Source organism: Calidris pugnax, unplaced genomic scaffold (genome assembly GCF_001431845.1).
Source record: "Calidris pugnax isolate Ruff unplaced genomic scaffold, ASM143184v1 scaffold17, whole genome shotgun sequence".
Taxonomy (NCBI): domain Eukaryota; kingdom Metazoa; phylum Chordata; class Aves; order Charadriiformes; family Scolopacidae; genus Calidris; species Calidris pugnax.
The window spans coordinates 12,120,810-12,133,404 of record NW_015090794.1 but is presented as its reverse complement, the minus strand read 5'-3'; the positions used below and the strand labels follow the sequence as shown (position 1 = coordinate 12,133,404).

The 12,595-nt window shown below is 55.1% G+C and overlaps 1 protein-coding gene across 1 annotated transcript; it reads right to left on the bottom strand.

The window, feature by feature from the left end:
• Positions 1-11,377: 11,377 nt before the first annotated feature.
• LOC106884798 (hemoglobin subunit alpha-A) lies at positions 11,378-12,207 on the bottom strand. The gene is made up of 3 exons (XM_014936402.1): positions 12,046-12,207; positions 11,709-11,913; positions 11,378-11,604 (listed from the first exon to the last, which is right to left on the bottom strand). Exons 1-3 carry the CDS (start codon positions 12,138-12,140, stop codon positions 11,476-11,478), a joined length of 429 nt encoding a protein of 142 aa, XP_014791888.1. The 5' UTR covers positions 12,141-12,207; the 3' UTR covers positions 11,378-11,475.
• Positions 12,208-12,595: the final 388 nt, after the last annotated feature.

Sequence of the window (12,595 nt, the reverse complement as noted above, 5' to 3'; positions counted from 1 at the left end):
CGCACCCCCAAAGTGCTGCCACGCATCCTGGGCACCCCCAAACTGCCACCAGGCACCCCAGGCACCCCAAACTGCTCCCAAGCACCACCAAACTGACCGTTGGTTACCCCCAAACTGCCCCCGAGCACCCCCAAACTGCCCCTGGGCACCCCCAAACTGCCGCCAGGCACCCCTGGCACCCCCAAACTGCTCCCGAGCATCACCAAACTGCCTGCTGGGTATGCCCAAACTGCCCCCAAGCACCTCTAAACTGCCCCTGGGCACCCCCAAAGTGCTGCCAGGCACCCTGGTCATTGCTAAACTGACGCCGGGCACCCCCAAACTGCCCCTGCGCACCCCCAAAGTGCCGCCAGGCACCCCGGGCACCCCCAAACTGCTCCCGAGCATCACCAAACTGCCTGCTGGTTACCCCCAAACTGCCCCCGAGCACCCCCAAACTGCCCCTGGGCACCCCCAAAGTGCTGCCAGCCACCCTGGTCATCGCCAAACTGTCACCGAGCACCCCCAAACTGCCCCCGGGCACCCCCAAAGTGCTACCACCCGGGGGGACACCGGGACGGGCGCTGGGGCGGGCACGGGGTAACCCCGGGTTGGACCGGGGAGATGGGGCTGCCCGCAGGCCGGGGGAGACTTGGGGGGCTCGGGTTGTGGGGAGCTCAGATCCTGGGGGAGCCCCAGCGCCGAACTGGGAACCCCCACAATCCTGGGGACCCCCGTGATGTTGGGGAGGTCCTGGAGCCCTATCAGCACCCCAGGACCCCGGGTAACCCCGAGGAGCCTGGTGGCCCGGGGACACCAGTTGGTCCCCCCCATGATCCTGGGGAGGTCCTGGAGCCCTATCAGTACCCCAAGGCACCAGGTAACCCCGAGGAGCCTGGTGGCCCGGGGACACCAGTTGGTCCCCCCCATGATCCTGGGGAGGTCCTGGAGCCCTATCAGTACCCCAGGACCCCGGGTAACCCCGAGGAGCCTGGTGACCCGGCGACACCAGTTGGTCTTGGGGACCCCCATGATCCTGGGGAGGTCCTGGAGCCCTATCAGTACCCCAAGGCACCGGGTAACCCCGAGGAGCCCAGTGACCCGGAGACACCAGTTGGTCCCCCCCATGATCCTGGGGAGGTCCTGGAGCCCTATCAGTACCCCAAGGCACCGGGTAACCCCGAGGAGCCCAGTGACCCGGAGACACCAGTTGGTCCCCCCCATGATCCTGGGAGGGAGCATCACCAAACTGCCCCTGCGCACCCCCAAAGTGCCGCCAGGCACCCCGGGCACCCCCAAACTGCCCCCGAGCATGGCCAAACTGCCCACCGGGTACCCCCAGACTGCCCCCGAGCACCCCTAAATTGCCCCTGCGCACCCCCAAAGTGCCCTTGGGCACCCCGGGCACCCCCAAACTGCCGCCGGGCACGCCGGCGGAGCATCCCCAACTGCTCCCGATCCCCCCCCGCATCCCGTGCGGGACTCACCGGGCCCGGTGCGGTTGCCGCGGGCGGCGGGGAGCGCCAGGAGCTGCAGGAGGAGCAGGAGCAGCGACACCAGTTGGTCCCCCCCATGATCCTGGGAGGTCCTGGAGCCCTATCAGAGCCCCAAGACCCCAGGTAACCCCAAGGAGCCTGGTGACCCGGAGACACCAGTTGGTCCTGGGGATCCCCATGATCCTGGGGAGGTCCCGGAGCCCTATCAGCACCCCAAGACCCCAGGTAACACTGAGGAGCCCAATGACCCGGAGACATAAGCTGCTCCTGGGGACCCCCGTGATGTTAGGGATAACCTGGAGCCCTATCAGCACCCCAGGACCCCGGGTAACCCTAGGTGGCCCGGTGACCCACAGACATCAGCAGGTCCCGGGGACCCCCATGATCCTGGGGAGGTCCTGGAGCCCTATCAGTACCCCAAGGCACCGGGTAACCCCGAGGAGCCCAGTGACCCGGAGACACCAGTTGGTCCCCCCCATGATCCTGGGGAGGTCCTGGAGCCCTATCAGTACCCCAAGGCACCGGGTAACCCCGAGGAGCCCAGTGACCCGGAGACACCAGTTGGTCCCCCCCATGATCCTGGGGAGGTCCTGGAGCCCTATCAGTACCCCAAGGCACCGGGTAACCCCGAGGAGCCCAGTGACCCGGAGACACCAGTTGGTCCCCCCCATGATCCTGGGAGGTCCTGGAGCCCTATCAGAGCCCCAAGACCCCAGGTAACCCCAAGGAGCCTGGTGACCCGGAGACACCAGTTGGTCCTGGGGATCCCCATGATCCTGGGGAGGTCCCGGAGCCCTATCAGCACCCCAAGACCCCAGGTAACACTGAGGAGCCCAATGACCCGGAGACATAAGCTGCTCCTGGGGACCCCCGTGATGTTGGGGATAACCTGGAGCCCTATCAGCACCCCAGGACCCCGGGTAACCCTAGGTGGCCCGGTGACCCACAGACATCAGCAGGTCCCGGGGACCCCCATGATCCTGGGGAGGTCCTGGAGCCCTGTCAGCACCTCAAGACCCTGGGTAACCCCAGGGAGCCTGATGACCCTGAGACTTCAGCTGGTTCTGGGGTCCTCTGGCACCCCAATACCCAAGGAGGTCCCTGAGAGCCCCAAGAGAGTGACTGGGTTTGCTCAAAACCTCAGGAGGACTCTGGAGCCATGGGAGAATGCCCTGGGGGAAAGGGAGGGGGTGGTGGAACCAGGGGGCTGCCACGGGAGACAGTGGGCTCCTGGGTTTGCTTCTCCGACACGAAGAGAAAGTGAAATGGGAATTTGAGATCAGTTCAACCCAAATTCTCAAACATTAACGTTCCTCCGTGGTCAACAGACAGGAACTGCCCGCCATGCCCTCGCTCAGAACTGAAACTGTCGGGGAGGGTCAGCCCTGCAGTCTGCAGGGGTTTTTTATAGTCCTTCCTACAAAGTCCGATTGCCTTCCTAGGTCTCACGTATCCGCCAGGACTCACAGGACTCACAGGAGATGTGGCTTCCACAGGAACGGTCAACTCCTTCTTTGATTTTCTGATTGTCTCCAAAAGAATCAAGGGTCTTCCCTCTTTACATGCCTTTTCTTTGGGACACCTTCCGATGTGTTTGTGTTCTCCAAGAGTTTGGACACAATCTCAGAGTCCTTCCTCAGACAAAAATCCCACCACTTACATATGGGTCAGCTTGGCTGAGGACTCCAGACCTGCTTTCAGTCAACCACAAACTTCCTGAAGATGGACTTAGTACTTTAGGAGCCCAAAAATCTTTGCTTCTTGATCTCATGGGCCTGATATACTTATGGTGAGTTTTCTAGGTATGGGAAGGAAATTCCCTAGGGAAGAGCTGGTCATTTTCTAGGGGTTCTGACATCACCAAAAGCCCCACCAGAGCAATCAATAGTTAGCAATGCCCTCATCTAATTTATGAGAAGGCTTCCTTGAAGTCAGCCCAGAAGCTTGAACACATAAAGCATGGGATGGGAAGGGACTATTCTTTAATTCCCAGCCTAGATTTTTTCACTGCCTGGGCATTTCCATTTGTTTGCTGTCCTTGGATGTTCAGAGCTCTCCTCCTGGAATGCATCCCGCCTAATGACAGCAGCAGCTTCCTCCACGTCCTTTTGCTGGGCATGAGGATACCACCCCTTTCTGCTATGTTGGTCCTTGAGGCCACGCAGGTACCCTGTAATATCCCAGTCCTCTACAGTGACAATACCCACACATTTTTCCTTTTTTTTTTTAAAGTTTTGGTCATTAATAAAAATTCCAAGGCCAGATCCAAAGTCAGAGTCTAATAATAATTTCCCTTCAGCCCAATAATTCCCTTTCAAGACTCCTGTTACCATCTCCCTGTTTTCTTGAGCTCTACCTTACAATTCTGTCACGAATCCACATTTTCTCCAGGCTAAATGCTGTGGTCCCAGCACCACATGATGCTGCTGTAACACGGCTCATGACTTACAACAAAGTTCATGACTGAGCTTTGAGATTTTCACCCACAACTCAATGGATTTATCTGTTATTGCCTCACTCATGCATATTTTGAACATCAATCAAAGCCTTCCTTAATGGCTAGTCCTCCTTGCCATTTTTCATAATCTCCTTGTTACTCCTAATATCCCTTTGATATTAGGAAGTCACACTCCTGTTAGGCTTTACACTCTTTACCTCTTGATTTTTCTGCTTCTTTGGGATATAAAGCAATTTTACAATGTTTTCTCAAGGGAATGGCAAGTCTCTTCCACATTAGCTTTGAGTTCTCCCAGTTGATTTTGCTGTTGCTCAAAAATTGTTCTTCTGAAAGCAAGACAAACCAACCCTTCTATTCTCATTCTACCTTCATTTAGCCTTCCACTCCACTTTAAAGGTATCAGCTCACCATCAATCAGTCCTCATGACTGACTTCCCTGCAACGCTGTCTCTACTTTATAGTTGTTTTCCTCTTAAAGGACAAAAAATGAGACTCAAAGATCTGAGAGTCAAAGAACTGAGCACAATTCAGACTTGCCTAACGTGATGCAGACTCTGATCAACGTTGAACTTGCTCCTGTTCCCCAAGAAAAGCATTCCAGCGCTCAATGGAAGTGTTTGGGGTGGTGGATGCTGTTGGAGAAGTCACCTCCAAACTGACAGCGGCTCCAGGAACATGAGGACACTAAAATGTTGTCACCAGTTTAGTGACTCTGTGGTTTGCCCCTTCCCCCTTTGGCTGAGGGGCCTTGCAGCCTCAGAAAAATGGATGAGTTTGAACCAGGGAGGGTGAAATGCCCTCTTGCTCCAGAGCTGGAGCTGGAGCTGAAGTTGGAGCTTCCTCCACTTCACGAGTGGAGACATGCAGCCACCCATGGACCACCGTGACCTACAGCCAGGCAGAAGATCGAGCCATGGTGATATCTGCCTCCTCTTGTGGTGGCAACAAAAATTGCAGTGTTTAGAAAACCCACTGGTGATCTTCTGGCTGTGCTGAAATCTAAGGAGCGTGGCTACGCTGGGGCCAGGGCTTCTGTCTGGCTTGGTGACTCTGAATATAGTTTGACACTTGACTCTGAATACAGCGTGAGAGGCAGTGGAGTGGTTAGGGATCCCCACATCTGCTTCTTACTCTTTGGTCCTCAAGCTCAGCCCCTCCTCAGGAGGTCAGACACAAGCGGAAGACCCTGCTCTGGAGAGCGGATTTCCTACGGCGTCTCAGCCAGGCCTGGGCAGAAATCAGGAGTATATACTGAAAATATCCCTCTTTGAAACTACGATCTGGAAAAATAAATAATGGTGACCTGTCCCAACTGAATCTATGGAGCTTTAACAATGCTGACCCATGAATTTTGATAAATACACTTCTACTATTAATAATGGCACTCAGCTGCTCAGCCATTGAAGGAGGTATAAAAGCTTTCTGGCTGAGCAGCTGCAATGCACATTTTGCTGTATTGCTTTCCATAAATCCATAGCTGGGATCCTTGTGGCCATGTGCAAATGTCCCTGGAGAGCACAAAGCTGGCACAGCCCGCTCCTCTATCTCTATTTGTCCGCTTCTGGTATAAGGAGTAAAAAAACCCTTGTGTTTTAACCATCTCCAGCTAGATCCAGGTTGAGTTGTGTCTACCCAGCAGCTCATTGCCAGCCGATGTCACCGTGGCAGGGGATCTGGAAAGGAAGAGTGTAACGAAGAACTGTGTCTCCAGAATATGGATCAAAAACCTGCTCTTACAGTTGTGCTCCTTAGCTTTGGACAGACGCGTCAGATGATGCTCCATCACGGCAGGAGGCTGGTGAAAGGCTATTTGATGTACTCCGTGGAGCTTTGCTACGTGCAGATTCCAGTGTTACTTACAAACAGAAAAATAGGAGGTCGATTGTTACAGGGTGGATAAAGGCAAGGTGACACAGTCAGGGAAATATGATCTAAAACAGAGGAGGTTGAACTTAAACTGGCTATTACAGCTCAGGAAAAAAAAAAGACACTGGAGTCATCATTCCAGCTTACCAAAATTGTAGCCTTGATGTGCAGAAGCAGCCCAAGAAATCCAGAAAACTGTGGTGATGTCATCGGGAAGGGTTCTCCAAAAAGGGGGAGAGGACATCTTTTGTCTGCTGTGTAACAGCTTGGTGCACCCACATCCGTGAGGTTCTGGCCTCTGGATCTAAGGACAGCGTGGATTTTGATGCCTCAGCAGAGAAACTGAGCTGATCAAGGGGATAGGGCAGCTGTGGTGTGAGATGGTCCTGGGAAGGCTGGAATTTTTTCCTGGAGAAGGGAGAGCAGAAAAAGCCAACTAAAGGGAATGTGGACCTGGTGCTCATCAGGTTCTGCACTAAGAGGCCATCGATGAGTCCAGTAGATGGGTTTAAAATGAATAAAAGAGACTTTATATGGGCCAGGGGGGAGAATGAACTTCTAGAACTTGCTGCCACAGGAGGCTGTGGAAACAAATAGGATCAGCAGGTTTGTCAAAGGTATAGCAAATTCATGAGCAGCAGGTCAACAGGCAGGAATGTACCCTCTGAAACTGCAATTACTGCTGCTGTGGGTGCTGGAGGAGCACAGTCACAAAGGGCTGGGCTCACATGCTCTCCCAGGATGGCATCTCCTGCTCCTGAAAACAACGCTGGGAGAGAAGAACCGATGATCTGACCAGCAGAGTGTTTCCTGTGTTCTCAGTTTCACCATCCCTAAGAGAATTCAGACCTTCTCGGATCTGGTTGATGTGTGGTAGGAAGACAGGGCAACCAGCAGGAAGAAAATTGTTGCATTTCCATTCAATTCCCATCTCTGTAGTGAAAATGTGATTAATCCCCAGTGGACACAGTCAGGCAGGGCTGATTGAAAATATTGTAATCTCACAGAAAAGGGTTGTCAGTGATACAGACACAGCACAAAGCTGGCTAGATCTAACCATCAAAAAAGACGTGGTCATCCACAAAAAGGAGAAGGAAAACCAATGCAGAGTAGGTGTGGAAAGTTTCTGCTGTTTAGTTGATGAAAGGCTCCAAAACAGAATCCAGGTCCTGGGAAGGCATCAGTGGCCAACGTCGTGTTACCACAGATCTGCTCCTTCTCCTCCCAGATCTAAAATCCAGGACCTGGATTCTGTTGTGAACATCTCCAGGGATAGGACATTCATGATGCTTAATGCCTTTTTGGTCACAGGAGCTCACAGAAGAAGAACCCAGCTCTGAGGGACATCAGCAAAAAGGTTTTCCAACATGTCACGCGCAGTGTTGAACTTCTTGTGATGGCAAAGGAGAGCAGACAGTGTTCCAGGTTCTGGGAATACTTGTTTTTATCAGCCCTGTCCTGTCTGGAGGGGCTTGTACAGCTGTGTTTGATGTGACTGCTCCGCTGGGAGTAGCCTCTGCTTCTAGGAAAGGAAGAAATAAAAATATTGGAAGTCCTTCATCAAAATTGGCATTTTAGTGAAGGCTGACTCTGTTTTCTGTCTTCTACAACCTCTTCTCCTCTTCCCACTGCAAAATAGCCACACTAAAAAGTGTGAATTAAAGTGTATTTCAATCATTCCAGTATTTTCAGACTGCTTGCCTGAAAAAAAATCCCCTTTACCTCAGCAACTGATTGAAGCCATCTCCAAACAGCCAGTATCTTTGGGAAGGGGTGGAGGGTGATGGGGTCGCAGAAATGAGACAAGAGGGTCTCTTACCATTTGCAGGGTAAAAGGAGGAAACTAAGGAACTATAAACCAGTCAACTTCAAATCACAAAAAAAAAAAAACCTGGGACATTTAATCGAAGAAAGAGATGATTAATAACTGCGGCCATTGCCAAGAACGAATCATTTCAGATGAGTCTGTTTTCCTTCTGTGACAGATTCCAGTCCTTGGTCCAACATTATTATTCACTATTCCTTCATCAATAACTTATGTGTTTGTAAAGGAGGATGCGCTTATCAAATTCTCAGATGTTCCTGAGCTGGAGGGGCTGCGGGCACCCCAGAGCACTGGGTTAAAATTCAAGATGATCGAGACAAACCAGAAATCAGTTCAGCATGGAAAATCCGACATTTAGGAAGGAGTAGCTGTCCAAATACACGGTGAACAAAATGCTTATGCAGCAGTTTTTCAAGAAAAGACCTATAGGTTGCACCAATCATGCGCTGCGGGCACCCCAGAGCACTGGGTTAAAATTCAAGATGATCGAGACAAACCAGAGAGATCAGTTCAGCATGGAAAATCTGACATTTAGGAAGGAGTAACTGTCCAAATACAGGGTGAACAAAATGCTTACGCAGCAGTTTTTCAAGAAAAGACCCATAGGTTGCATCAATCATGCATTATGCTATTGGCATATGGGATGTATAAACAGAAGAGCCGTTTGTAAAACACATGATGTTTTCCTACCTCTTTCCAGCAAGAGCATCTCCCAGCTGGTGTCTAAGATCAGCTTCCATAAGAACTGAATTCTTTTTTGTCCCACTGCTTCTCTGCTAAATTTTGAATGGGAAATTCCTAGGAAACTCCCCATGGATGCTTGACTTCCTCCAGGAGTCCTGTGTCCCTTTCCAGGATGCACTCACTCTCTTGGGCCATGACTATTTATCAGGCACAAGTAAGAGTAGTAATCAATCTACCTGCACAATGCGGTTTGCAGCCCCTCGAGAGACTGGTAGAAGTGTTGTGATCAGGTAAGTCATGACCATCAAGCTTGTTTCCTCACGTCGTTTTGGTTCCTCGACCAATAAAAATGAGCTCTGAGACACCACTTGCCTTGGTGACTGTCATATAATAAAATACCGTGGTGTTCTGTGGGTATCGTTGAGCCATAGATGCTTTGTCCATCAAGAATAAATGTTGATGAGTGATAAGACAGGCCTCCAGACCGTGGAGACATCAGACTAGGCTTGTGTCTCACCTGAAGATGTTCATCTTCCTTCTTCCCCAGAAGCTGCCTACTGTGACTCTGCCTCCTGAGCGCTGCCATGGCCTGGATCAGGGGGTTTTGCTCCCGAAGTCCACCTCCTCCACGTTGTGTGATGGCATTTCAGGCTGCCGCTGCTGTGGGCAGCACAGAGGTTGCCTCCACCTCTCTCATAGCACCAGAGCTGCAGCAATACAAGCTGCAAAACCAACCTGGGCCAGCAGTGGGATAAATATTGGACCTGCTCGACTTCAGGCCACCGGTGCCATGCTGCCTGCAGATCCCGAGGGCAGGAACATTAGCTCGGGGACAGCCAAGCTGCAGAAAGCTGCTGCTAGTGTGGCTGATCCCTCAGGCAGGCTGTGTCCTGGCACACACCAAGTCACAGCCACCGAGGGATGCCCAGTGAAGGGAGCCCAGGGAGCTAGGAGGCATGGAGTTCATGCCTGGGGCACCCAGTGCTGCAAATGGGCTACTGGGGAGGGCTCCTGCACCCCTCCGAGCTGGCACCAGTGTCCCCAGTGTGCTCGGGACCTGGGGCTGGCTGGAAGCCCATCCTGGCAGCCTTCCTGGAGGCTCCATTTCAGCCCCACAGACAGGACCAAGACTCGAACCTCTGCACCCTCTGCCTGGCCCCGATAAAGCACCATGGCTTGAGGTCCCCATCTTGTGGCAGCAGGGACAAATGGCTGGGACAAAACTCATCCTGGCTCCTGGAGCTCAGTGGTTCTTTGGCCAGGCAGAGCCCTGGGAAAGCGCTGCAGAGCCAGGACACTGCCCACCGCCACACAATGTGTCCTAAGGACACAGCATGCCGTGGGAAGGGTTGGAAGGGAAAGCCTTGGCAGAGGCAGTGGGGACAACTGCCACCCCCTGTCCCTCCATATACACACTGTCCCCTGTGTTGCTCTCACACCTTGCCTCTCATGCACACCCCAAGTGCATAAGAACCCCACCAGGGTCCTCTGTGGCTGGTTTTGGAGCATACCAAGTCTGGGCTGGATTTGGTGTTGGCTTTTCCTGGTGCTTTACACACTAGTCCATGTCCCCTTGCACACCTGTTTGCTCACCCCACCATGTCCCTGTTGCCCCCAAGCTCCCCAGGGAGCAGAGGCTCTCTGTGGAGCAGAGTTGTGCCCACAGCTACATTTGGGTGATGTCTGGCTGGAAGGGTGCAACCTGCTCCAACACCCTGCTCCATGCGAAGGTGGAGCAGGTCAGTCAGTGGTGCTCTGACCAGCTTTGTCTTCCCCTCCTCGCTGTGCCCAGGTGTGGTGGGCATGTGGGGTTGCAACACTTGTGATGCTTCGCAGGAGAAACCCTGGGGGCTGGAGAGTCTCCCTCTCTCTCCAGAGCCATTTGGGGTCTCTCTTGCCTCTGGTGCGTTCACTGATGGTGACTGGAGGCCATGGGGCTGGGGCAAGCATCCATCCTTTCATGTGGCAGGGGGCAAAGGGGCTCGTGGCAACCTTGGCTTGGCTCCCTGCTGTTTCTCGAACCTTCTCCCCCCTTGCACTGAGCACCTCCCAGCCCTGGCAGGGACAGGGCAGCCTTACTCAGCACCTGGCAGGTTGTAGCCCCCCCAGGACTATCTTCTCCCCCGTCTCCCACCACACCCACAGCTGGAGGAGAGCCCACGCTCGCCTTTATCAGCCACCCACCATGGCCGCCCCGCTGCAGGCTGCGATAAGGGCTGGGGGCTGCGCAGACGCCAGCGCCACAACACCCAGCACCGTTTCGCTGCTGGTGCTTGTTTTCCTGATGGCTCCTGCCCCACCACAGCTCCAGACCCAAAGAGCAGGGTGTGGGGCTCAGCCCCATCTGTTCCCCTTGCAGTGCCCCATGCCTGCTCTCTCCCCCAGCCGGCCAGCCCCCCAGGTACCCAAAGAGCAGGGTGTGGGGCTCAGCCCCTTGCAGTGCCCCATGCCTGCTCTCTTCCCCAGCCTGCCAGCCCCCCAGGACTCCTCCGAAGTGAGACCCCACCAACGCAGCGTTAGGTGGAAACAGAGGAAGCCCTGAGATGCCACCCAGCCCTGCGTGTTGGGGATGCACAGAAAGATGCCCTTGCTCTCAGAGGTCTTCACAGTGTCCTCGCTGCACCACCACGCAGAGGGTGACAGGCGTCAGGAGACCCCGTACCCCACTGTTTCCTGCAAGCATTTCCAGGAGGAGATGATCTCTGACAATTTGGCCTGAAAAAGGGCAAGGGGTGCACGAGGCTGGTGGGGCAAGAGGAGATCCCGTTGCGATGTTCTGCTGGGAAGGTCAGGATGGTCTGGGGCTGCAGGGACCTGCCAGTGGCCAGATTCTGGCCAGTCTCCGTGAAGTCTCTCCCCGCCACCGGTGCCTGGAAATGCCCCTGAAAAGCACGCATCCCCACCAGGCACCACCACCCAAATGCTGCCTCCTCTCAGTGACAGCAAAGCCAGAGCCCATTTCCTCCACGTGCCCACCTGGGATGGGGGGGACCCCCAAAGTTGAGACCCCCGGAGCAGATCCCTCCCGCTCCCTTCCCGCGGGCAGCAACCAGAGCAGGACGCCGGAGCTGGAGCACAAATGCAACAGATTTTATTTCAGATCATTTGGCTGTTTGCTGTGGGAGGGCTGGCAGTGCGTTGGGTCCAGCTCCAGCCATGGTGCCGTCTTAACGGTACTTGGCAGTCAGCACGTTGCCCACGGCGCACAGGAACTTGTCCAGGGAAGCGTGGACCTCCGGGGTCAGGACAGAGGGGTGGTGGATGGCCACCACCACCAGGAAGCATTGGCCCAGCAGCTGAAAGGCAAAAGGAGATGGTGAGCAAGGGGTTGAGGCGAGAGAGCGGCCAGGGGGGGTTGCAGGAGGGTAGCCGGGCTGGTCACCCTTTCCCAGGTGCTCACTTTGAAGTTGACAGGGTCCACGCGGAGCTTTTGGGCGTGGAGGTCGCTGAGCTTGGAGAGGGCGGTGGAGATGTCATCGATGTGGTTGGCAGCCTCAACTAGGGCAGCCGCCACCTTCTTGCCATGTCCCTTGACCTGAGCAGAGCCGTGTGACAGGTCGAAGTGGGGGAAGTAGGTCTTGGTCTGGGGGTAGGTGGCGAACATCCTGGGGGGACAGAGAGGGACAGGGACGGATGAGACAGGGACAGGGTCACGAAGGAGAGCTGTGGACGGGGAGAGGATGGGAGGGAGTCGGGGATGGACAGGTTCGGGGGTGATGATGGGGACGGACACGTACCTCTCCAGGGTCTCGGCGCCGTACTCCTCGGCATGGCCGCCGATTTTGGCGAAGACGCCCTTCACGTTGGTCTTGTCAGCGCCGGACAGCACCATGGTGTCACCTCCGCGTTGGCAGCCCCCACCACGGGTGCCCCCGCCGGTCGCCTCCTCCCTTATATGCGGTAACCGGAGCACCGCCCGCCCCCGGCCCGCCCCGGCCCCGCCGCCGCTGGACCCCGGCCAGCGCCGCGCCCCGCTCCACCCCACCGCACCGGCACCCGCACCGGCTGGGGGGGTCACTGCCCCCCCGACAGCAGCCGGGATTTGGGCCAGGATTAGGGTTAGGGCTGGCATCAGCGCAGGCAGAGCGGTCCGTCCCCTCTGGCAAGGGCCGGCTGCGGGGTTAGGCTTAGGGTGAGGGTCAAGGTTCAGGTGTGGGTTTAGGTTTTGGGGTCTGCACTGGTGTGGGTCCAGGTTGGGGTCTGCACTGGAGGAGTCTGTGTGTGTCCCCTCCCGGCACAGGATGGGTTCAGGGCTCGGTGTGGGGGCACTGGCTGAGGTCCCCCTGA

Coding starts and splice junctions, on each gene's coding strand:
- LOC106884798 (XM_014936402.1), bottom strand. CDS start 12,140: ATGGTGCTGTCCGGCGCTGACAAGACCAACGTGAAGGGCGTCTTCGCC. Junction 11,914..12,045: donor GGCGCCGAGACCCTGGAGAG/GTACGTGTCCGT, acceptor CTGTCCCCCCAG/GATGTTCGCCACCTACCCCC. Junction 11,605..11,708: donor TGGACCCTGTCAACTTCAAA/GTGAGCACCTGG, acceptor TTTGCCTTTCAG/CTGCTGGGCCAATGCTTCCT.